At 47.8% G+C, this 26,066-nt stretch overlaps 1 protein-coding gene across 1 annotated transcript; it reads right to left on the bottom strand.

Annotated features, from left to right (window-relative positions):
• Positions 1-402: 402 nt before the first annotated feature.
• Positions 403-25,621, bottom strand: UBE2D2 (ubiquitin conjugating enzyme E2 D2). The gene is made up of 7 exons (XM_064724603.1): positions 25,382-25,621; positions 16,965-17,028; positions 13,443-13,474; positions 13,275-13,352; positions 13,081-13,186; positions 3,562-3,655; positions 403-2,065 (listed from the first exon to the last, which is right to left on the bottom strand). Exons 1-7 carry the CDS (start codon positions 25,403-25,405, stop codon positions 2,020-2,022), a joined length of 444 nt encoding a protein of 147 aa, XP_064580673.1. The 5' UTR covers positions 25,406-25,621; the 3' UTR covers positions 403-2,019.
• Positions 25,622-26,066: the final 445 nt, after the last annotated feature.

The following is a 26,066-nucleotide window of genomic DNA, read 5'->3' as shown; positions in this document are numbered from 1 at the left end:
AAATGACAGGAGGGCAGCTCCACCACGGCCAAGGTGAATTGGAAAGTGCAGCAGGAGCACAACAGGTCAGGAGAGGCAAGGCCATGGAGCCAGGCTGGCACAAACCTCAGCCACAGCAGCTTCCACTGCAGTTTTGCTGCCACAGGTGTTACCCAGGGCCACAGGCTGCTTCCCAGAGATCCAGACACCAACACCCTGTGGATAACACGAGCTCCAGGTGACCCAGGCCGAGTTTGCAGCCCTGCACACAATCTCTCCCCTTCCCCTGTGAGCCTACAGTGTCCCTCAGGCAGGACAGTGGCCACGAGCTCCCTTCCTTCTCCAGAGCAGCAGAAGGACACAGCTCCCTGCAGGAGGGCTCACACCTGCCCAGCACCAGAGAGATGAGACAAGAGGAACAGATTTAGACCAAAAGCAGTGGACATTTATTCCTCGTTTGTGCAAGAGTGTCAAGATGCATTTGGGAATGGCTGGGACAGACCCTGTGGCTGGAGAGCCAGCGGCTCCAGCCTCTCCTGCCCGATGGCTTGGGTTACAATTCTACTAAGAGGAGATAAACTTGCAGACTCACCTACTGTCACACCAACGATGCTGGCAAATACACTTGTATACAAAGAAAAGTTTCAAACTACATTGTTTTTTCACTAGATTCAAGTGAAGACTTTGTTCCAAAAAAAAAAAAAAAGAAAAAAAAAAGACACATACAAGTACAATTTAAAACTGTATGAACATTTGCAAATGTTTAGTGCAAAGTAATTATGTAAAAGCTACATTTTATGAAAGTTTGTGCTGATGTGTTTGGTAGGTTTTTTTCTTTTTTTTACCCTTTTACATCCATTTTTTTAGTTACATAAGGTTTCACTTACCTACAGTACATATGCATTGTGTTAGGTCCCATGCAAGTGGGAGTAATACCATCAGGCTTTGTAAAATGTCACTCTGATTCGCATTTAGTAAACTGCTTATTTGGTTTAACAGTCAAGTTCCTGGCACACTACACATCCTGATTTCATCTAAGTGCTCAAGCTCCTGTTTGCCTCTTCAGGTGCCTTGTGTGATGCAAACCAAACTGCTTCATGACTTCAGCCCAAAAAGTTTTTTTTTTTTAGAGAAATCCACCGTTAGTTTAAGCCTGTAACAAACTGCTCTGAAAATTAAAAGCCTATTCACACAAAGTTATATGTAATGACTGTAGTAATCAGTTTATTACACAGATTAATTCATTCTTGAACGTACAAGCTCCAGGGGAGCAGTTGGGTCTTTAAATACACACAAGTTTTCTGTCATATGGATTTTTTTTTTTACCCTTACATCCAGAAAGACCTAAGCAGTTAAAAAACTTAAGAAAAAATAAGAGCTATTAGCTAGGTATTAACTGAGAAACCACATACAAACCAAAAAAAGTATGAAGGGAGGGAGAGAGTTGAAACAAATCAACATCACTTGATGCACTAATAGCTCCAATCCATTTAAATGGTGACCGGTTAAACTTAGACCTTAAACACAGGATGTGGGTACAGTTTCTCATTGGTCATAACATTTACCTAAGGTGTAGGTCCTTCAGAATAAAATGAATACAGAAACAGCTTCAAGTTCTTCACCTTGCTTTTCATAACTGTTATGAGTTTAAAAGGATTCCACTTAAAATCCTTCACGGATCAGCAACACTGTCCCTAGAAAATCTGAAAGCCACCAGAACTCTCCCCATTCCTTCCCATTTGATTTCCCAATTTAACTCAGCAAGGAATGCTTTTAGGCTCACAAAGTTATGACTGAAGAACCAGCTTTTCACACACACACTTCTCTGCTAGGAGTCAATGTTGGTACGGGGAAATACAGTATTTCTAGTTTGTTGTTCCAAGTATGTACAACACGCAGCACTGCTGTATCAGGTAAACATGTGCACAGGGGAAGATGAGGCGTGGGCTCATAGAAAGCAGTCAAATGGAAATCAAAAGGACTTTCTCTTTCAGAGTTCCCCTATCTTTATTTGTAGAGGTTATCCAATAATTTCTTTAATTACATCGCATACTTCTGAGTCCATTCCCGAGCTATTCTGTTGTACCTGTATGTATAAAAAGAGGATTTATTTAACATGGCATCTGCACAGTATTTCAGCTCCAGTACTCTAGTCTATACATGGCATGAAATCACAGCACTATCATCAGTTTGTAAAATTCAAGTGCAAAATTAAACATTAAGCAAACAAGGGAAACAAAAAAGTCCACAGTGCTTCATGGAAAAGAAATACCTGGTGGTATTTACAACAGGAATGTGAGATCTTTGTGACTGGAGACACAAAATGGAGCCACAACAGGGCTGAGGGGAAAGGATTTTCAGGAAGGCTTTATCTGTGCCTCCCCCAGCCCCATCTGCTGTGTCCCTGGGGAAACTCTTGCTGTAGGGTTTCACTTGGTCATTCTGGAAAACAGATTAACATGTTCCCCCATCTCCTGCTTCCCTGCAAAGTTAAGCCTGCCATCAACTCATCTGCTAAACCCCAACAGCCATCTCTTCCTACACATTTGGCTATTTTGATGGCTGTCAGGACACAATGATTTGTCCATCACAATCTTTTTATTCTAAAGGCACAATATAATTCAATTCCCAAGAAATCTGTAGCTTTTGCACCCAAATACTCTTTACAGCCAGAGGAAGCTGAGGATACTTGTGTAAACAAAGCAGTTGTGTGATTAACTGCACTGCTGAAAGCTTCTCTCTGACAACAGAAGGCAAGTTTTTCATGTTCCACAGAATTTGCAGAGTGGACAGCCTGAAGATCCCTATAGTTATGTACACCAAGTTGGTTTGGTGTTGGAATTCAGTCTGTAGACAATGTTCTTTAGCTTAAACAATCTAACAACCCACTCTAACTAACTCTCTCCTTCATATCACTGCTTAGAGACTTCCCAAGGAGCAAGTCCTTCTGTTTAAACCCAAAATTTATTTCCCTATTTTTGTAAAAAACAGGAAGGATTTCTGCACACTTAGAAGTGCAGATAATCATTGTTGATTGTATATCCAAATATGTGCTGCTGGTCTTGCAGCTCTCAAAACCAGGATACATAAACTTCTCTAACACTGTTCCTCAAGTGTTCTATGCAGTAGAAAATGCAAATCTGTGGATTATTTTCCCTTCCCTGCTCAGGTCTGGAAGGGAACAGTGAGGTAGGAAGTCTTTACAACACTCATCTGTTAAAGTGCTTGTTAGCACTGAAATTTCTCTGGAAATATGCTTGCTGGAGAGTCCTCCTGCCCCACTTCTACACCACTGGTTCTTCCCTTGTGTTGTAGAGTGAAGGTAAAGCAGGGAGTTTGTTATTTCTTTGTATGACTCCAGAGCTGCCATGGAATATTCTCCCGTTGGAGTAACTTGCTCTCCCTCTGGTGGTTACATGGGATTAAAGCAGCTCAGACAGTGGTTAAAAAAACAAAACAACAAAATCTCTAAAGACCACAGAGCTGTGATGTGCCTTTTTTCACTCTCCTCTCAGTTCCCCTCCACTGTGTAAGTGTGGATCCTGCCCTGACAAATCCCATGGCTTTGGTTTCCATACTCACTTTTCTCTATCTGTTTTGTAGATCCGTGCAATCTCAGGCACTAAAGGATCATCTGGATTGGGATCACACAACAGAGAACAGATGGACAAAAGTACTAAGGAGAGAAAAGAGACACTGAATTAGTTCCAGGACAGCTGAGGACACCTGCACCAGTCAGCCCATGCACTTCCTTCCCCTCCAGCCAGTAGCATCAGCATTTATTTAAGTTTGTCAGGAGCACCAACCTCAGGTAATTCAGCTGAGGGATTTTGAACAAATTCCTTTTACTAGTGAACTACACAACTTTCCACAAGCACAGTGTCACAGTGAGTAACCTCCTGGATAGGTCTGTCCAGCAGCAGCCTTATATCACAAGGCAGAAGTGTTGTCCCTGAGCCTTTATCTGAGAATCCTCTGGGAAAACATCCTTGCTTTTGCACCTGAAATGCAACAGTTCCCTAAAGCAGCCACCTCACTGTTGGGTGACCTGGAGAAGCATTAATCAAAAAGAGCAGACCAGTCCAGCTGAAATGAAGGAAGCAAGGGCTGTTCACAGCTACTTAAGAGGCACAGAATGGTTTGGGATGGGAGGGACCTTGAAACTCATCTTGTTCAAACCCCTGCCATGGGCAGGGGCACCTTCTAGCAGCACAGGTTGCTCCAAGCCCCATCCAACCTGGGCCTGAAGATCTGTTTCAAAATAAGCTGGTCTTGCAGTGAATTGAGAGGCTTAATTATTTTCCAAGCATAAAGAAAGCTGAGATGGATTTAGTGTAGAACAGCATCCAAAATGACCCAAGAATGGCCAGCTCCTTGCAACTCAATGGATCACAGAGCCCCAGAATGTGAGTGTTTCACTATAAATACAGAGGGGATGTATCCCAGAAGGCAGAGTGACAACCCTCACCCATACAAGGAGCCAGGACACTGCTGCAAAGCCACAAATAGCACTTGGACATTCCTACACTCACTGCACAGGAGAAGGCAGGAAGTTCTAAGCAAACATATTGGGACAACACTACACCAGGCATGGCAGGGACATCTTGCCCCACTCCTGAAAATGCCAAACATTCCCTTCTCTCAGCCTGTTTGGATCAAACAGTGCCACTCCATATGTCCCTTCACCAATTGCAGCAAAGCAGTTGTCACAGTGCAGCCTCCAGGCAAGGTGCAGATGACAAGAGTGAGGAGTTTGAAGACACTAAACACCAATCTGCTCCAATTCCCATCACTTGCAGGAGGCAGAGCTATCTATGAAAAATGAAAGGAAACAGCATGCAGCCCATAAAAACAACAAAGGCTCTAAGATAGGTTAAAAGGGCCACAAAACAGAGATCACAGAATGGCTTGGCAGGCCCTTGAAAGTTCATTTCATTCCACCCCCCTGCCATGGCAGGGACACCTTCCACCAGCCCAGGGTGCTCCAAGCCCTGTCCAGCCTGGCCTCAAACACTTCCAGGGATGGAGCAGCCACAGCTGCTCTGGGCACCCTGTGCCAGGGCCTCAGCACACTCCAGGGAGGAGATGGAAACAGGTCTGATCCTCAGCTTTTTTTCAAGTGGGACAAGAGTGAAAGCTTCCTTTAGGTGTGAACTGCACAAGATGCTCAGTGTTGTGAGCACCAAGAACCCACTTGGTTCAGTATTCCCACCTGTTTCTGTAGACCCTTCATTAAAGAATTACCAATTCCCAGCTCCCAGCTTCTAAACCAAGTTTGATAATAAACCAGTCTTGGTTTGGGAGAACATATTTCTGCTTCTAGAAAAAGGAGCAAACCTCTTCTCCCTTTCCCCAGTTTTTCACAGTGCACTTGTGAGAGTGAAGAGCTTCATGATTCTCCACCATCAACTGACAGAGGGCTGATGTACTGAGCTCCCTCTCAGCTCAGAGTGTGCAGGAGCTCTGCAGAAGCCACTGCTGCTGTCCTGCTGTCCCTCAGCAAGGCAGCACCCTCAGCACCTGTAGCACAGATCCAGCACCAGCTCTTTTCCCCCATAAATCAAGTGAAGGCCATGTTAGTCACCAATGGGAACATCTCTGCCACCCCACACTGCTCAGTCAGTGCAGTTTGAACACAGCTGTTTCTCCAGCAGTTTTCCTGTAGCTCATTTCTTTCTGTCAGACTCCACTGCTCTGGTCACTGAAGTTTTCTTCAGCTGTAGGATTGCAAGGCAGCTCCAATCTGTCCCCTGCCTTCACCAGAAGAGGCAGGAAATTCAATCAAAACTTTTCTGGTCAACTGTTGTAACTACTCCCTCAAGTTTTATCTCATCACAGTCCTTTCAAACCCCAAGGACTTTTTTGAGCAGTGGCTCAGCCTTCATCAGCAGAACCACACTGCACTGCTCTCTGCTCACCCTCACACCCTTCTCCTAACACTCAGCAGTTCACTTGTCATTACCACCCCAAAAACACTGAATAAAAATGGACACAATCATTTGGCTTCAAGCTGGACTGCCACATTCAGCTGCTTTGATTTATTTTTCTAAGTCTTCATTATTCCAAATTATTCTCATTACACTCACTCTTGCTGGTGACTTCACATGATTCACCTTTTATCTGTACAGCCTCAGCAAAAAAAGCATTTTTAACTAAACTGGTTAATTTTCATACCTGCTGAACCCAGCTATTTGTCCAAAATTAATTCTGCAAGTTTCTCCCAAGGCTTTCCACTAGAACACTGCACATGTTTTTAGACCAACATACAGAAAAATCCCTTGGAAAAGGCACCACCTCAAAAGTTTCAAGTGCAGAGGTAAAGGGGAAACAACCCTTGCAGATGTCACCTGTGTACCAGAGTTCTTTGATGCATCAGATAATGAGTTAAACCAACACCATGGAATAAGAGACTCACCAGGCCCCCTCCCTCTGCAATCAAGCATTACTGCAGTGAATTCCACAGCAAAACCTTGACATTTTCTAGTCAAATGACTACAACATTACTATCAGACAGTAAAAAGAGAATTCTCCAAAAATCTGGAGCCACAGAATGAGGTTGGATAATTACCCAAGGCAGGTAAGTGACACTTCACACCTGAACATGCTGCATGGCCATGGGCAAAGCATTATCAGCTTGGCAGAATCCCTTCAAGTCCCTCACTGGCAGGGATGTACCTCAAGTGTGCCCTCTTTGAATTCAAGCCTGGATTCTTCTCAGTAATGGCAAAATAAATTTTCCTTGCCATTGACTCAGGGGATTCATCCCTTGAAATAACTCTGTACAGAATTATTTCTCATAACTCTTAGCTGTCAGAGCTGTCCAGCCACTAAGCAACTTAAACCACTGTCACTTTTAAGCTCCTTTTCACTTGGAAATTGGTTTTGCTTTGTTTTATTTCACCAACCAGGCAGCCTACTGACCTCCAACCCTTCAACTGCACTCCCCATCTATCTCTGCAGCCAACAGAGAGAATTTAGAATTTACTCTTCCTGCTGCCATGGACTGGCACAGACTCCTCAACACCAAGGAGCTGGGAGAACCAAACTCAAACTCATCAAGCAGAAGGGCTGCTAACAAAGTGCTTCTGGAAAATGGGCTCAGCTTCCCCACAGAACAATGACAGAAATGCATTCTCATCAGGCACAATGATCACTGAACACTTAAGACTGCTTGAATAAAATGCAAAACAAGCCCAGCAGTGTAACACTGCACAACTGAGATCCAGGTTCTCTCTGCATGACTTTCCTTACAAAGCATGTAACACTGAAATTCATGGGCAGTCTTTCTCTGTGCAGAAAATCACGCCACTGACAGCTTGTTAACATGACCAGCTCCATTTCTCCACTGCACAGTCCACCTCAGCAGCTGCCCTGCTGTGCTCTCACACCAAGGTCAGCCCACCACCCTCCATGGGAACTGCACCTTCCTGGCTCTGCCCCACCTCCCACTGAGCAGATGTGGATGCAAATTCCACAGGTAAATGTTGTGGCTTGGTTTCCTGTGCTATGAACAGCTTAGTCTTTAGTCAGGACAATCCATGGTGTCAGCTCTCCACAGGTCCTTCCAGCAGTGCAGAACACAATTTAAAGCCCATTTGGCTACTGGAACATCCAAATTTAAGTATGTTAAAGCTCCTGGAACTCAGAGGTGAAGACACTCTTAAAAGCAGCTGATCCTCATCTTCCAAAAACAAACCCCAAATCACTGACTTTGTCTGCAAAGCCTGACTAGTCTGACACCCACCACTCCAGTCACAATCCTGCTGCTTAAGTCCAGCTGGAATTCCAAACAAACTTGCTCCAGTAAAGCACTCATCCATGGGGCACTTCAGAGTAAGGAAAAGCAGCTGAGGAGCCATGGAATCTCCAGCTGAATTCACAGAAGGGAGATAAATGGCACTTGTATTTCCAAAGTAATGAACTCCCCAGAAGAAACAGCTGATGTGTTCTGATCCAAATGCTGTTTGGTGCAGTTACTGCCCTCCAAAAAGAGCCAGTTTAGAATCCATCTAGGAGTAAAGATCCATCTCTAAGCAGGCACAGAGACTGCACCAACAAAGTGTTTGTTACAGCACCAAGAGGGTGCTGAGATGGTTGCTGTGCATGCCAGGCTGTCAGGACAGCAGGTGACACTCAGCTCTCCAGCCTGGCTGCAGTCACACCACAGTGCCAGGAGCACCTGACCATGGGGAAGCTCAGGCAGTGACACAGAGCAGGTGGATAAAACAGGGAAGCATCAATTCCTGCCCATCAGGAGTTCACAGCACAGGCAGCAGTCCATCCCTCCTGCTCTGTCCTGGGGAATGACAAACACTGGGCCAGGGCTTTCCAAGGAAAGTGATTTGTCCCCTCCTGGAGAGCAGGCCATGGGCTCTGGCAGCCAGTGCTGTGCTTCTGGCCCAGCCCAGTTTGTGAGTGTAAAAGCAACCATTTGTCAGCTCAGGTTTGACTGAGCCTGGTAGGCTGGGAGACACCTCTGCCAGCTTTGGACATGCCAGGCTGCTGAGGAATTCTTAATTCCATCCTGAAGGGTTTATCCAGCTGCTTATCCTGCTTCTCTCACCAGCAAGGGCTCCTTTGTTCATCACCAGCCTGGCAGCCTCCACATCAAGTTCACTGCTACTTCCATCTCTGCTCCTTACAGGAGTCAGGTTTTTTTCCTAATTTTGGGGAATGTTCTCTTACACAATCACTGTTTTTGACTTTCAGGCCCCAAATCCTTGAAACTTGAGATGGGTAGTTGTCAAAGCTTTATCAGTACTGACAGATGTTGAGCTTGCAGCATTGAGCACTGGGAACACCACTGAGCAACAGGTTCAAATGCCTGGCTCCTGACAGGCAAGATGCATCCACATAAATGAAAGGAACTCTGGCCTCTGCTTGAGTTAAATCCTGTTTCTTAACCACAACCCCATTTCCAACTCCTCCAGCCATCTTCCCCAGCCTTACAGGAAGTGTACCTTTAAATCTGAGCAGTTTAAACTTCTGCCTTCAAAGCAACTTGCATTCCTGCTAAGTCAGTTCAACAATTTCTGGTGACAAAAGAAGAAAAGTTAAGCATTGCCAAGTGTATCCCAGACTGGTTGAGGCTGGAAGGGACCATCTTGTCTCAAGCAGAGCCACCTAAGACAGGCTGTCCATGACAATGTCCAGGGGTTTTGGTGTCTCTCTGAGGTGGGACAGCCCACAGCCTCCCAAGGCAAGCTGTGCTGGTGCTCAGCATCCTCACAATAAAACTAAATCAAGTGTTTCCTGCTGTTCAGAGACCCTCCTGTGCTTCAGCTTGTGCCCAGTGCCTCTTGTCCTGTCACTGGGCACCACTGAGAAGAGTCTGGCTCTGACATCCTCCCCTCAAGTATTTACAGACACTGCTAAGATCCCCCTGAATCTCTTCTCCAGGCTGAAGAGCCCCAGCTCTCAGCCTGTCCTCACAAGGGGAGATGCCCCAGTCCCTCCATGGCAATCCTGGCCCCTCACTGGGCTCTCTCCAGTACATCCACACTGGGCAATGCTCCAGGCACAGCTTCAGCAGCACCCAACAGAGGGACAGGATCACTGCTGGCACCACTCCTAGCACAGCCCTCTCTGCAGCAAGGCCAGCTCCTGGGAAGCTGCACAAGTGGCTCAGTTACACTTGTGAGAGTTGAAACATCAAAGTGGGCATCTCCCTCAGAACCCCATGGAGATTGACCCCTGCTCTGTGACAAAGGCACCTCAGTTATGTGGGTAAAGCTGCAATGGGCAAACTAAAAGCCAAGATGATCAGAACCCAACTTCCTGATTCTGAAAATGGCACTGTGAGTGTCCAATTCAATCTCTCAGTATTATTACTTCCAGCAAGTCTCAGTGAAGTGATTCATGAAGAGCAACATCAGAGAAATCCTCACTGCACCAGGCATGGAGGTCTGGAGCTTCAGTGGGAGCTGAAGTCCTGCATGAATGAGGCTGAGGTTACCACTGCCCTCCCAGGCAGGGCACACTCACACAGGCCCCATGATTTATTCCTTACAAAGCATGGGGACAAGTGGGACAAGACAGCAGATCAGTCCAACCTTTACTGCACAAGTGCTTCAGTTCAGGATTAACTCTTGCACAGCACTTGCCAAATTCAAGAGAAGGAGTGTTTCTCCCCCTCACCAAAATGGCTGAGAATAGCTGTAATAATGTTAAAGCACTTCATATTCTCCTGTTTCAGGCAATAGGGATTCTTATTTATGCAGATTTGGAGATAATGTTTTTAATTTAAGCCTACACATTCTGCCTAAGCCTTGGAGTTCAAATTACCCACCACGGTGTGGTTAAGACTGTATTTTGAGGTTATTTATTCTCCAGTATGTATTCTTGAGGGAACACTGAGTTCAGAATTACTAATATAAGCAAGTCAGCTGTTGTACTGAGACAGTCACTGCTGTTCTCCCAAGTTTCAACAATTGTAGGAGGGACAGAACAAAACCCCAAAATGCCAATCACCTCTATCATAACCACAATTTTTATTAAATTGCTTACAGAGGGCTGGCTCCAGAGTGTGAGGAGCCAAGCCCTCTACCTTTACCCCTGAACTGGAATGATTAAGTAGCACTGATATGATTTTTCAGGCTTCCCACCAGAAAGTGGCACTTTTAACCCACAGGAAGTCAGTGCACAGCCCTTCCTCTCTCTCCTTGCAGGTTAAGGTGAAAAACATCTTCATGTACCACACATGAACTGTGAGCTGCTGACAGTGCTGCCTCCCAGCTGCCTCAGGAGGAAGCTGTGCACGATAAGCTCTTTCCTACAAGGACTGTTTCTACTCTTCCCAGATTTCTCAATCAGTAAGAAATACATTTTTTCATAGCTGTGCTCTCTGCTTACAGATTTTAAATTCAAACAGCTTGCTCCCAGTAGCATCCAATTTAAAGGGTGGCCCAATTTAGGAAATACTCTCAGAAATCTACACTACAAATAATAAATTGATGCTTTGGAAGAGGTATGAGCTTAATGCTGAATGTTCTAAGTCTTATTATTCACCTCAAATTACCTAAATCCAACATTTTTTTCTGCTAACAACACATTCATTCTTTGATAAGGCTGATGAGTTACTAGAAAGCTGGAACATCCCTGAAGTCTGTCACAACACCCTCTAATCTGACTGAACACAAGATTTCAACCCCAAAAGACCCAAATTGCCTTTGTGGACTTTATTTCCATTTGTTCAAGATGAGAACACTTCCCCTAAGTATCAGCTCTCTGCTTCTGAAGTCTGCCTTTTGACAGGGCATCCTGTGATTCTGAGGCAAGTATTCCTATAAAGCCACCCCTAGGAATTGGCTTTGTTGTTTTAATTCCTTCAGTAAAGGCAGTCCAGGGGAGCTGGGAGAAGGTTTTCCCCAGGTTAGAGCAGTGTGGATGTTGTGCTGTGTGCAGCAGTGTGGGCATTCAGCTGAACTGCTCAGCAATGAGAAGAGATCAGCACTCAGAGCCCCTAAACCAGGAGGGAGAAGGGCACTGGAAGGGGCAGGGGCACAGAACAGCCACCCTGATCCCATGGCTTATTGCAGCTGAGTCACAAGGATATAGTCTGAAAAGGATAAGACAAAAAAAGAGTTCAAAGCAGAAGACAGAGGGAGATTGAGATGTTAAAGCATATTGCAAATGTATTTGGGCAGTAAAATTAACACTAGGATGTATTTTCTGAGTGATTAAAACTGACAGCCTGGAGCAGCCTCTTAAATTCTTGCCCCATCTTCTCTCAATTGTCCTAATTCCAATCTATCTTCCAGTATTTTCAATCATGCTGTCTATCACCCCACCACCCATCTGGTCACTTTAGATTCCCTAAAACAATACAGCATTTTCTCCAGTTAAGCAGCAATTAAATCAAACCAGACCAGACATCAGTGCTTGGGGCTAATTTGGTGCTTCTGAGAGCAGCCAGGACTGACTGAGAGCACTTGTAAGGAAACTGCAGCAACCTGACAATCATTTCTTCTTCATTGACACCATTTTTTCAGTTCTTTCAAGACTTTGAGCCTTGTGCCCAAGCAGATTCACTTCTGCCAAGAGACAAGGAGTAACTGGTTTGGCTTTCCATCTGCTTCTGCAAATGCCTTTAGGTGGTCAGAGAAGGTGGGAACTTCTGTGGGCTCAGGGAAAGGCTGACAGTGCTGATGTCCAAGGGATGCACCAGGATCACCTGTCTGAAGCACAAAGTGCCTGGGAACATCACATGTAGCTGGAGAGAAGGACAGGCAACAGGAGAGCAGGGACACTGTGAAGGACAATGTAATCAATGTGACAACTGCAGCATTTGATTACAAGGACAGAGTGAAGCTGCAGAACAGAAGGGTCAAGACATGATCATGCACAGGGTAGACTCCAAATATTCCTAAATAGCCATGGCTACACCTACAAGCTTGATCTAGTTTGTAAATCTACAGTTTCAATAGCCAAAAACCAAAAAAAAACCCCAAAAAAACAACAAAAAAAACCAGCCTGAGTCTTCTTTCAAGATGTTTAAAGCCTCCTATTTATATTAAATATGAATCCTGCTTTACCAGGAAAAGGCTAAATTCCAGTGCCCCACAAGCTAACACAGTTCACAGGAACCAAGATGCTCTTAGCTAATTATTTTAGATTGTTCATTCTAGGCAAGTTTTAAACCATGTTTCAGTAGTCCACACTGGAAGTTCTGTTAAAAGATTACCAACATGGAGTTCTGATGCTCCCTTGAAAGAGAAATTCTTTTTAATATGACAAAGAATTAGCAACTTTTTAAAAGCCACAGCTGCTCCCTTACATATTTTACTCTGGGCATATCTCGAACATTAAAGTCTTTCACTGTCACACACTAGGTTTTATTTTATATCTATTTATATCTATTTTGAGCTGAAGTGTAGTATGTACTCAGTGTAGTAAAACTTATCTGATCCACTGGCAAAGCTGAGGAGTCTCCCCATGGGCACAGGGAATCTGGATGTGCTGAGCATGCCATGCTCCATGGAGAGTCACAGGACAGTGCTCACAGAAATGGTGGATTCCAGCAGGAATGCAGCAGTTTTGTTTTTACATCCCAAATCAGTACTTGATTTTAGCAGAGTAAAATGAAATAAGCATTGGAGGTACCTTTTGAAATAGTTAGTGCTGGGGACCACTGTGATCGTAGAATATCAAGACAAATGCTGCCATTACTGTTAATATTTGGATGATAGATTCTTGTTGTAAATGCAACCTGCAGAAGAAGGAAAATTTCAGTGTAGGCTCACAAATATACATCACACCACATGGTAAAGGACAGATTTATGGCAGAAGCCACTCACCTTAGGTGGTTTGAAGGGATAATCTGTCGGGAAGTGAATTGTCAAGAAAAATACTCCACCTTGATAGGGACTGTCGTTCTGTTAATGAAAAAGAATCATTGCAGCTTGAGGAGTTTCTATAAGCCCACCAGTCAAAAAAGCCATGAACATCAATTCTCTCATACTTACTGGTCCCATTATTGTAGCTTGCCAATGGAACACTGAAAAAGAGAGAGATTTACTTCAGTTTGGAGAAGCTCAAGTAATGATCTACTTTCTTCTAGACAAAGCAGCACAGAAAAGAAAAGTCTATTTTAAAAACAAAGCCTAGTGAAAGGCTGCAGGGAAGCAAGCCAAGGAATTAAAGAGATACAGAGTGAAGTCCTCACTCCAGGACTCCTGTGGTACCACACACATGTCCTGCAAAAATCCCATGACAATAAAAATCTACAACTTTTCAGGCTCAAAACTGAGTTTAAACTTTGTAATTTCTGATGAATCACAATCCATGACTGCCCTGTTCAAGCCAGCTCCAAGATGAACTCACAGCTGCTCTCCTGCTCAGACTGTGACACACAGAGGGGAAGCCCAGGCTCTGTGTGAATCAAACCAGTGGTGTCCTCACAACATTCAAGCATCATCTCCACAAAGGCCCCAAGATTTCACTAAAGCTGCAGGAAGAACTGTCCTAAGAGAATGCAGGAATGATAGTCTGCCCCATCCCTGGAGCAGGATGTGCCAGGACACACTCCAGGTTCAATGGACAGAAGTTAATCCTCACTTGTATGCATGTGCCCAAGAGAAGTTTCACCTGCTAACACAGGATCTGTGAAGAATGTGGCTGTGCTGGCAAGGAAAACAGTGAAAGCTGATAAATCTACAGGAGGCACAGTGGGGAGCTCTCAGGGTTCCTGTGTCTCCACAGGCTTCAGTGCCTGTGCAAAGAGCACCAGCCTAGGAAATTATTTGTGAATTAGACTATGGAAGCTTCCCTGAGCATGGATGTCACCTGCACAGCACCTTCAGAGCTGGGAGGTGCAGATGAAGCCAGGAAAGAAGGGAGTCTCCAGGAGAGGAGCTGAAGGCACGTGGCAGTGTCTGTGCCTCAGTGGCACCTGGTGGCCCCAGCTGTCAGGACTGCCTGGCCAAAAGCAGGAGTGGTACTACCTGTTCTCATCCAGCACAGGCAGCTTTTAATTACACATGGTACAGGCACTACAGCTCAGAATGATCTCATACAAGGAAGGAGGAAAAAAGCAGAGTGGGAGTAGCTCTGCAAGGCCAGGGGAGAAGACTGTTGGGTTGGAACAGGTTTGTTTTAATCTACTCCTACATTTCTATAGGAATGTGTAACTTTCTATACACTTCAGCACTGCTGAGTAGATCAGAAATGATTCAGAAAGACTTTAGCAGCTCATTTTTTCCTTTTAAAAAGGATACCTGAGCTTAGAGTTCTCAGCTCTAACAGAGAGAGAGGATTTCACTAGTTAAATATTCACTCTCTCAGGAGCCTGGCTTTGGGAAACTCTGCATCCAATGAAGAATTAGGAAACCAAGACAGCAGCTCACATGTAGCATTCACCCATCTTCAAGGGGTTCAGTTTCCCAGGAGCCCCCTGTCACCTGCAGCAGGACAGGGAGAAACATGGAGGAGAGGACAAAGGGGCAGCAGAAATCCCACAGGGGACTGCAGCCAATCCCAACAAAACCAGTAAAAATCTCACAGGTCCTGATGAGATTCACTGTGGTTGCTCTGCAGAGTCACCACTGAAAAGAGAACCTCAACCAACTATTTTCTTAAACCAAACAAAACCCCAGAAATAAAAACATATCCACAGGCAATCTCAACTTCTGGAAAGCTAAAAGGGAGCTTTGGGTTTCCTCCCACTCAATGCCCACCCCAGATGTGGCTGCTTGTTTAACCTAAGCTTTAAATCCTGGTAACATCCAGGACAAGTCTGGTGAATGCAGAGATGGATTTGTCACACAGAACTCATTCCAATTGATTCTTTGCTTTGCAGTCAGCCAAACAGAGGTGTTTACAAAGGCAGGGGCTGTTGGCTTTCAGTGGGTAAGCACAGGTACATGTTGGAAAAGGCTGAGCCACTGGAGGCACACCATCATCCAGCCCCCAGCACATTTCCAAAACACAGGCCAGAGGTGGGTGGAAGAAAGCTAAAACCACATTGCCAGGAAAATCCCATTCCTACAGACAAGGCAGAACAGCCCTTCACTTGCTGAGGTCCATGAACCCCAGGGATGAGAAGCTCAGAGCTGGGGACAGTTTGTATCAGCTGGAACAGCCACAGGACAGCACTGTGCCAGCACAGCATGTCCTGAACTCTGGGAAATGTTGTTCTGACAAGGCAGCTGCAGCAGACCTGGAGCACAGGGACCTGGGAGAAGGCACCTTTCTGTTGCTGCCACTGCTATCCACTTACACACATCCCAACTGTGGCTCTCAAGAACAAAAGGCTTTCATTAGAGGTCTTTCAGAAAGGTGGCACCAGGAGAACTGAATAGTACTTTACAGCTTTCTGTATCAGTAGTAACTTTCCATTCTCAGCCTTCACCAACTTCAGTTACCACCTCCTCTGCCAGACAATCCTCATCACCTTTGATAAGGCTTTGGAGAACACTAAGTGGTTTATCATGGCACAAATCACACTTGCTAATTTAAGGGAATAAAAGCCTCTGACTGGCTCCTCATCTTAGTCATTTCTTGTCTATGAAACTACAAACCTCTTTGAAATACTATTTGGAAAACAGAAATAGGTTGTGAAGTAACTACTGTTAAACACCCTCAAAACCAAGCTGGGCTTCCACTCATCTGAAAGAGCTGCTGAACAGGAACATTCCCACTAATTTCAGAATTTTCACCCTCAGGTTTCAAGTGCCTTTTTTTAAAATGTAGCCCTACATTTCTACAGGAATGTGTAACTTTCTGTACACTTCAGCACTGCTGAGTAGCTCAGAAATGATTCAGAAAGACCTTGGCAGCATTTTTTCATTTTAGAAAGAATTCCTGAGAGCTCTCAGCACAGACAAGGAGGGTTTCCCTGCTTCCCTCTCTCAGGAGCATGGATGCTTTGCTGACATCACTTGTCAGACCACAGTGCACAGCAAACTCAGCGTGTGCTGTTCAGGGGGCACTGCAGGCACAGCTGCCAAGGGTTCTCTAGGAGCCTTTTCCACTGGCAGAGCTGCTACAGGAGAGAATGTGAGCACAGAACAGAGCAACAACTCCCAGTCACACCCCAGACCTGAACAGGAAGGCCAAGAAGATTGTCTGAGGCTGCCCCTTACACAGCACCTGGCAGGACATGCTATTTGAGCCCAGTTTCCAGACACCATGTACAGTTCAGGTATCTGAGTTCAGAAGGCTGTGGGCAGCTGCTTGCTGGTTTGACCACAGATCTGCTGAGGTTTTCTAACACCATCCCCCATGAGAATTCCAGAACAGTTAATTTAAAAGACATAATTTAAGATGTGCATTGAGTTGCCCAATCAATAGAGTGGGAATAACACCACAAGGAAGGTGTAGGAGATACAGAAGAGCAACAAATCTAAGATCAGGAGGTGGAGTATTATCTGGTACTCTAAAAGAAACAGAAGGATTCTCCTTGCAGAGGAACTGGGCATCCCATTTCAGAAGGCAAAGGAAAAGCATGGCAGAGGGCAGGCAGGTGCTTGCAGAGAGCAGATACTCACTGTCATCCCCGACAGGCCCTGCTGAACACTGTGCTGGAGGATCACGTGCCAGGTCGTTCAACTCCTAAAAAACAGGAAGAGTTTGTTTCACTTCATTTCAAAAACAACCATGTCATTGCTCAAAGGCTGCTAGGGGCACTCTGGCAGCACCACAGAAATAATAACCAGGACTCTGGGAAGTCAAGTTGTGTCTTAAACCCAGAAGACAGAGCTGGCAGAGGCCTCAGTGACCTGTCCAGCCTCAGAGCCCTGAGTCACAGCAATCCTCAGGTCTGCCTGCACTGGCCCCAAGCATTGCCAAGGTTCTGCATCTTCCACCAGCCCAGGTCACTGAGATAAGATGGCCTCAATCCAACAACTCTCAGTGTCAGCCTTATTTTATTCCCTCAGCTGTAACAGTTCCAGCGATCCAGTTTATCACCCCCACAGCCAGCCTGCAGCACACACAGCTCCCATAACCTGGGGCTGTTTCACCTCCACATGTGCACACCAGTGACCATGGCTGGAATGGAATAAACACAAGGCCTGCCATAGCCACACCTCACTGAAATCCCCCACTTTTCAGTGCCTGTGTCAGTCAAATTCTCCTCTGAAGAAATCCTATGATGAATCTGAACAGGGTGAGTAACTCACACTACACCTGAACTATACTATTTTGCTTCAAATTCAGCATAGAGTTACTGTTACCAGTAATTCACACCAGCCATTTGCTCAGGAAGTGGATGTTTGGTGGAAAGTGCAAACAGAGTAAAACTTTGAAGTCAAACTTTACCTGCTCCATTTCTGGCTCAGTCACTGACCTGCTTTGCATGATAGGCCTGAACACATCACCATTTTTGTCTGTGAACTCAGTCTAGAAAGCTGAACACACACCAGATAAGGACTACAACTATTATCTAGTGTTCAGGAAACACTCCCATGCTGTCTCTGGTCCTCTGTGTGTTCAGCTTTTCACCTCCCAGAACAGTCCAAACTGGAGTCTCCAAACCAGGCTTTTGGCAGACAAAACATGTAAGTACAATGATTAAGACAAGCTGATTGCAGGAATGGAAGAAAATTTGCCATCTAATGGCCTTTTGTTATTCACAGGCAGTGATTAAGCTTTTGAACAGATGATCTCAGGGAGTTCCAGCTTCTACTTCCCAGGAACTGGGAGGCCACCACTAACCAAACCCACAAGGCACGAATGCTGCCTCACATCACACACTGAAGTCTCTGGATTTCCCTCTCCAGATGCAGAGCCCCAAAAAACCTCACAGGTTTGGGGTTTGCCCTCAGCAGCTTCCAGAGAGCCCTGCTGGAAGCATCCTTAACTTGACACCACACTATGGAAGCTTTTCCAGTGCTCCTGCTGGGCTTTTTCCACTTGCTGTTCAGCATGGACATGGACAGGAACAGACACTGAGCATGCAGCACCTGCTGGAGAACCTTCTCCCTCCTGGAGGGGGAGAGAGCAGCTCCAAGTGTCCTCCAAAGGCACAAAGCTCTCTGGAGTGGCCTCAGCTCCCTGAACCACCAGGGCAGCACAGGAATGTGCAGAAACCTCCACACACCTTCCTCGGGGGCACAATAGTCATGGCCACCAACAATGAACTGAGTCTACACACAACAGGCAGAAAAACTTTAAAAAAGCAATGACAGCAATGTACCTACTCTGTCTAAAGGTGTGTGGAGTACAGTCCATTTCCAAACAACACTGGACTCTGATTTTCAGGAAAAAAACTATTTAATGCTATTATATTCAAAACCACAAACACACAACTAGAAAAAAATACTCCTTACCACTTTTCATCCCATTTTATGCATCAATCCTATACATCCACATGACCCAGATGGTACAACTTTAAAAATCCATGGTTTCCATGCATGACCACAATGCATGGATGACATTTATGAACACACAATGTGCACCTTCCCTGCCATAAAAGAGAAGTAGTTACAAACATGAGCTTGGGCACACATTTTACCAGTTACTAGAATAGACAGCTCCAGAGCTGCCCTGACACTCCCCCTACATCCTGCTGCCCAAATGCAGCAACCACTTCAAGCTGCACATAACAGAGGGACCACAAGGTAACTCCCCAAGAGCCACAGAAGCAGCAGTGAAGGTCAGGTAGCAGCAGTTTCTCATCAAAATACTACTATCAAAATCCTCTACATATTCAGTTCCAGGGAGATTTCTGAGTTTTCTGAAGCCCTGGGTATTACCTCAGTAGAAAGTGATGACTTACAACAACCACTTGTACCACTTGTCTCAGTGACAAGGTGGCATTTCAGGTTCTGCTCCATAAATTCATAGAGTGAAACATCACAAATTAAAAGGTCTATGTAAAAAGCAGTGTGTAAGTTCCTTGTGCTTAAAAAAGTATTGCACCAACTCTCAATTCAAGCTCCTGCAGCACAAAACTTCCCAAATTTTGTAGAACAGCTTGGAGAATGAGTTCAGCTCCTCCCCTTCACCCCTCAAGACTCACCAGCTGCTTGTGCCTCAGATAAGCCATGCCATGCCCTTCCAGCTGCTCTAAGACTCCCTGAACACCTGCAGGGTTCAGAGCAGGAAAGGAGCAGCTCATGACAGAGAGGAGCAGCCCCAGCTGTACAGTGCCAGGCCCCTGTGCCAGAGGCTGCTCTGCCTTCTGCAGGCTCCTGGGCAGCTCCTGAGGTATCATGAGCACGACACCAGAGCCAGCAAGGTCCTGCCTTCCAGCTGCTGCTGAGGGACTCTGAGAACCAGCTGGTTTCTGTAACTCTGAACAAATGACCTGGAGTTCCATAAAACTGGAACTCATAACACAGGGAGGATTCAGTTACAGTTTGGTGTCATCTACAACCTGAATGCACTGGATCCCAAGCTGCCAAGCCCACTGTTTTCCCCTGTGAAGTCTTGCTGGTCCTTGATCAAGGCTAACCTTGACCACACTGATACTAAACCAAAACTTGAAAAAAGCCATAGCAGTTTCCACTCCAGACAGTTTTTGATCCTTAAGCACATGCAGGTTTTGCTTCAGGAATTTACAAGCAGCCTTTAGATCAAGTTCCAGTTTGAGTTACTCAGCTCCCAGGGCTGCCTCACCCTGAGCTGGCTTTCCAGCTGAAGGCATCTTACAGAATTTTAAGTTTCTGTCATCTCCCCTAAGGAAAATACCCCTGGGGCTGGACCCACTGGATCCTACCATTAACCTGACCCATCTCACAACTCTTAATGAGTCCTTTAGCAAAAATGAGGAAGTGGAAGAACATCACAAAGCAAGGTTCAAGGTGTCCTGCCTGAAGGCCAAGTTGAACAAAACTACCATTAAATCCACACAGGAGATACCCTAAAAGCTACAAAAATCTCACAAGAAACTGACATTTAGGCTCCAAAACCCAATTTAATTATGATCTTAAGTTCCCAACATGGGAACATAGGCCAATCCCTACTCAGGGGGTTGCAGGAAAGCATTGTAAGGAAGATGGAATGTAGCTGTGCTTCCCAAGCCATGACAGGCATCAGCTGCCAGCGAGCCTGGAGGCTCCCAGGTTCAGCAGGGCCACCAGGCTGGCTCAGCCCCACACACCCTCAGCCCATCCCTCCTCCTGCTCTGCTTCCAGGAGTGGTACAGGGCCTTTAAACCACACCTCAATGCAGGCATCCACAAACTGCACAAGAAGCTTTCAAAAACCTCAACACAAATGGTTTAAGTCTTATAAGTTTAACCCTGCACATGTTTCAAGTTATAATTATCAACTCCAAAGACGTTTGTTAGTGAAGTTCCAATTTACTCCTCTAGACAACAATCCCTCCCCAGCCCAACACACTCCTGGTAAAACCTGCTCTGGCCAAAAGATAAGACTGGTTTTAAGGATTAAGTTAATGCTAATACAGCCTTCAGTGAGAATAACCAACATAACTGGCAACATCAAGAAGCCAATCAGGCAAGTAAAAAGCCAGTATGCTTTTTAAATTTTTCTTTAATTTTACTAAGCCTTGGGATACAGCAGAGCTCCTCAAATGCACTCCAACACACTGTATGTATTCCTCTGGATTATCCAAAGTCCTCTTAGCTTGAACTCCATGGGCTTTCCACTCTGCTCCATTCTGAGCTGCTTTCACATTGTACTCTACTGAGAGAGACCCCATTAGCTTGATTGTAAACTTAATTTCTGCCTCAGGTTGCTGCTGGAAGTGAAATAAGGTTTTCATTTGCCTTTAGCAAGTTTATTTTCCTGAAGCCCCTGAACCCTCCAGCAACAGGCAGGGTAGGGAGATGTTACAAAATCCTGACTTATGTAACCAAAAAGGAACTCGTAGCCACTTTAGCCATGAATTGTTCCCAGCTCCCAACAGAGTAAAGCCAAGCAATGGGAATGAGGGCCAAAGTCGAATTGATCACACCCTGCCTCACCTCAGGAGCACAGCACAGAGGAGCTGCCAGCTGCCTGGGCAGGGCAGCAGGGTGGGAAGGGCCTGTGCCCCTTCCCTGGGCCAGCAGCACCTCCCTTCAGGTGCCAGAGCTGTGCCAGAGGCATTCCCTCAGCCCTGCCCTCCACCTGCCCAGCAGCCCTGGGCACCCGGCAGTGTCACCACGGGCACCAAGGTCACACCAACAATTCCCTGCAGGGTCCATAGGTGCTCTCCCACCCACAGGGCTGTCACCCCAGAGTATCTGCCACTACAGATCACTGAAGCATTTTAATCCTTTCAACAAAAACTGCTTTTGCAATGCTTAAAGCTGCTCAGATCCCCCAACTCTGACTCCTCACAAGACTCTGCCTGAGAAATCATGAAACACAGCTACAGCCAAAGTACATGTTATAAACAAGCTCTGATCTAACTGTCACCTTTCTTTTTTTATTTTTTTTTTCCAAAGCCTGAACAGGAAGAAGACCAAAGCAATGTGTAACTTCCTCCTGGTGTAGAATGTGAGTATCAAAACACCTCTCTAGCTACCAGAAGCTGCACAGCATTCTCTGTACACAAGCTCTCCAACACAGATGGGCTGTGCTGGCAGCTCCGCGCTCGCAGCGAGGGGCCCAGCGGAAGAACCCAGTTGCTCCCACTGGCTGCTGAACAGAACTGGCAGCACAGAAATGGCACCAGCACAGGTACACAGACCCAGCTCTGCCCACCAAGGCTGCTCTGCACCCTTTCCTCACACATCCCACCCACAAGCACTGCTCCTTTGGGCAGAATGATGCCTGAGCATCTCTGGACTGCAGGACTACAGCTACACAGAACAGCACTGTGGAATTCAGTTGAACTTCCTATTTTTTGTGCCTGTACATTATAAGCAGTAGTAATCCCCAATTCCTGTGCTACAGAAAGTGTTTTACTTGAGCAGGGCTGGAGCACAGCTGCTGCTTTCCCTTCCCCCTCACCCGCCCATCACACAGGGGAACCCTGCAAGACAATGAGCCAACCTTTTCCTTGCTTTCCATTCAAAGAACTCCAAACGGTGCCCTAGTTATCCACTTAGAGGTATTGCATTCCCTAAAGATCAGCAACACAGATGGGCATGTGCCTGAACCCAAAGGGTTTTGGCTTAAACCTTAAAATGGAAGGCACTCCTGTACATCCCTGCCATCCTGCCCTTGGATTGCTTCACACTGCTTTTAAATAAAATCTAAATACCAATTCAATTACTGGACAGGAAGGACTCACCCTGGCAGTACTGCTTACACTTCTCACAAGGAAAGATTTCAAGTTTCAGACCCATGATCCAATAAAAGCACCCAAACAAGAATTTGGAGCCTCGGTGCCCAAAATACTGTGGTGAGTAACACAGGCAGCAATCTGAGAGCAGGTCTCACCCAGCCTGAGCTCTTTTGGAGCATCTGCTCAGAGAGCAGCTGCTGCTGTGTGCACACATGTTACCCCAGCCCGAGCCTCTGCACAATCCCCAGAGCAACTGTGCCACCAGTGACAGACTGGGACAGGCCCTGCAGGCTCCTGGGCTGCCTCACACGCCAGCAGCAACTCGGGCTCGCTGCTGGTTCTGCCCCCTCCCAGCCGAGTTCAACATCCCAGAGGCCATTTCAGGTAACACTGTATCAAACCTTCACTCTTGGGATTTGCTCCTCTCCAAGTTCTCAGCCCTGTGTTATCCGAGGACACAAAAATTTGGACAAAAATCTCATGGAAAGCCTTTGTGGTTTAGTAAAAACCCCAACTGCCAAGAGCAAGAGCCAGTGGGCAGACTGAGCTGTGCACACTGATATACCATGACTGATAACACCCTTATAAAAAAGCCAAAGCAGCACTTTTCTCTGCCATCGTGTCTCTGTGCTCCAGTCCACTGGGATTATTCCTACTCAATCCACACTCTGCAGGCTTCTGCTCCTGCCACAAGCTGCAGCAGCAAAGGTCAGAAGCTGGCTGTCCCCTCGTTATGGTGACAGGGACGGCCATGCACCCTCGCAGAGCCCACAACAAGGCGGAGATGATGATGGGAGCGCTCTGCAGGGGGTTTAAAATAGCCCGAGAGCGTAAACAGCCAGCCATGATCACCGAGGCACTCACACCGAGACACCCACAGCAGCTCCCAGGGCTCCCTCAGCTGCAGCTTCACACCCATCCAACTTCCCAAGCAGCTGGGCTGCTACAACAGCACATTTATTTCCCTCCCCACACTGTTTGTGGAAATGCTGCCTCCAGCCCCAGCATCTCCCTCTCCTCCACAGCCACCACACTCACTACGCTGAAACTCCCTTTGCAGAGCTCACACAGAACTGCTTTGGCGATGCTCTTGCTACTTCCCAAGGCTTTGAAGACTCTCACAGCCCTACACAGTCCCCATTATCTCTCAGGGTTCTTTATTTTTGAAAAGCAGCATGAGGAGTCAGTCCACAAGCACCCAACGTTAACAAAGACTCCACACATCCAGCTTTCCTCCTGTCACAAACCAGCCTGGAAATGCAAGTGCTCTCAGATCCTGACTCCTGACCTCAGCATGCACTGAACTACAACCAGGCAGCTTTCCTGACTTACCTCACCCAAGATTCACCCTCCCCACATAGCCCTGCACTGCCTATGTGTGCCCAGCCCCCCACAGCCACATTTACCCTGTTCAGCATCCACTGCTGTCTCCCAGGCCTATGAACCCTCTGCTGAGGAGTAAGCGCTCTTCCAAAGCACCTGTAGGCACACAAACACTCTGAAGAGTCCTCACAATGCCCTGAGGACCCCTAAAGTAAGGGAAAGAACACTTGCAGAGAAGCAAGACTCAGCTGGAACACAATTTCCTTATGTAACTCACTACCAGATCCAGAGCTGGAAAATTCAACAGTCTAAAATCACACTCCAAACACTACCTATTCCACAAGCACAAGTAAGGCTTCAAGCTCTCTTCCATTTTCTTCTCCACCTGAGCTTTAACCTGATCAGCAGAACACATGAAGCTTCACAAAGCCTCCAAGGTAACCTACAACCAAAGCAGAGATGTTAACACAGACCCAACGCTACACACAAAACCAGACAGGGCTACAGAGTGAGCTGTGAGGTGGTGAGTTTACAGCTGGTTTTAGGTAAAAAATAATTTACATGGGGATCAAGAGGAGAAACACTATGGAAGGGCTGTTTGCTACACCTGAACCTTGTACAGACTCCAAACTGACAGCTACACGTTTTGTAGGGAAAAGGATACGAACTCCCTGCCTGAGTCACCAAGGTAATACCAGTGGACTGCAATTACCATCGAGGGCTTTCTTCCTGGTAAAAGACACTGATGATCAAGCAAACATTGTCCTAAACCGGCCATGGGCTGGGCAGCAGTGTTTTTCCAAAAAGCCAGGACACGGAGCACGGCGCAGCTCCCGCTCCAGGAGAAGGCAAGCTCGCAGCTTTCCCTACAAGCCTGCGGGATGACTCAGGCTGTAGAACAGCGCTGGCTCCATTAAAAGAGCACAGCACGCTGCTGTGTGACAGCTTTACTGCGCTCAGCTGCCCGGCACCGCGATCCTTGTCGCTGCCGGAGGAGGTAAAGGAGCCCTTGGCCACGGGGCTCCGAGCGGAGCCACGCCGGAACTTGCAGCGCGGGCCACGCTGCGCTCCTCGGGGCGCCTTCCTCCGGCCGGGCCGGGCCGGGCCCCCGCGGAGCCGCAGCAGCTGCCGGGGCCGCCACCGCCGGCCCGGCCCCGCCGCCGGCGCCCCCTCGCGGCCCCGGCCCGGGGGCCACGTTGCTCCGGAGGGGCCCGGCCCCGGTGCAGCCCCGCGGGCAGGCCCGGCCCGGCCCCCCTCGAACAAAGCGGCCGCGGCCCCCGGGAGCGGCCCCAGCGCTGCCGCCCGGCCCGAGCCCCGCGGGGGGGAACCCGGGCGGGCCCGGCCCGGCTCGGCCTGCCCGCCCCCCCCCCACTGCAGGCCCGGGGCCGGGCCGGGTTATATAAGGCGAACGGGCCGGGGGGAGCGGGGCCGTGCGGGGCCGGGCCGGTTCGGCCCTTACCTTGTGGATTCTCTTCAGCGCCATTGTGTGCGCGAGGCGGCGGCAGGAGGGGCGCGGGCGGAGGGAGGGGGCGGCCCGCGGGACTATTTGCGAGGGGAGGGGGGGAGGAGGAGGAGCGCGGAGGTGGCGGCTGCGCGGGGAGGGGACGGGGAGGGACGAAGCGAGCGGAGGGGCGGGAGAGGACCGGGGCCCCCCGGGGCGGCGGGGCCGGGGCCTGGCCGATGTCGGGCGGTGGCGGCCGCGGGCTCAGCGCTGCCGCAGCTCCTCCGTTCCCTCCGCCGCCGCTGCTTTATGCGCTGCCTCCGCGCCGTCCGCAGCGGATCACTCCGCCGCGCCGCCGCCGCCGCTGCCCCCGGGCACCGCTCCGGTTCCCGGGGCGGAGACACCGCCGTGGCGGGGAGGGGAAGGAAGGGAGAGGCCGGGACAGGAGCGGCGGGAGGAGGAGGAGGAGCGGGAGGGGAAGGAGAGGGCGGGGAGCTGCGGGGACTATTTGTCGTGCCGGCCGCCGTGCGGAACTCTCCAGAAGGGGGAGGGGGAGCGCGCGGAAGGATACGGCGGCGGCGTGAGAGCGCGCGCGCGCGAGGCGGCCGCCGCGGCGCGTGACGCCACAGCGCGTTCTCTCGCGAGAAGATGGGACGGGAAAAAGTCCCGGCCGGGCCGGGCCCGAGACTGAGGGGACGGGACC

The sequence above is a fragment of the Zonotrichia leucophrys genome, chromosome 13 (assembly GCF_028769735.1).
Source record: "Zonotrichia leucophrys gambelii isolate GWCS_2022_RI chromosome 13, RI_Zleu_2.0, whole genome shotgun sequence".
Classification (NCBI taxonomy): domain Eukaryota; kingdom Metazoa; phylum Chordata; class Aves; order Passeriformes; family Passerellidae; genus Zonotrichia; species Zonotrichia leucophrys.
This window is presented reverse-complemented; position numbering and strand designations above follow the sequence as displayed.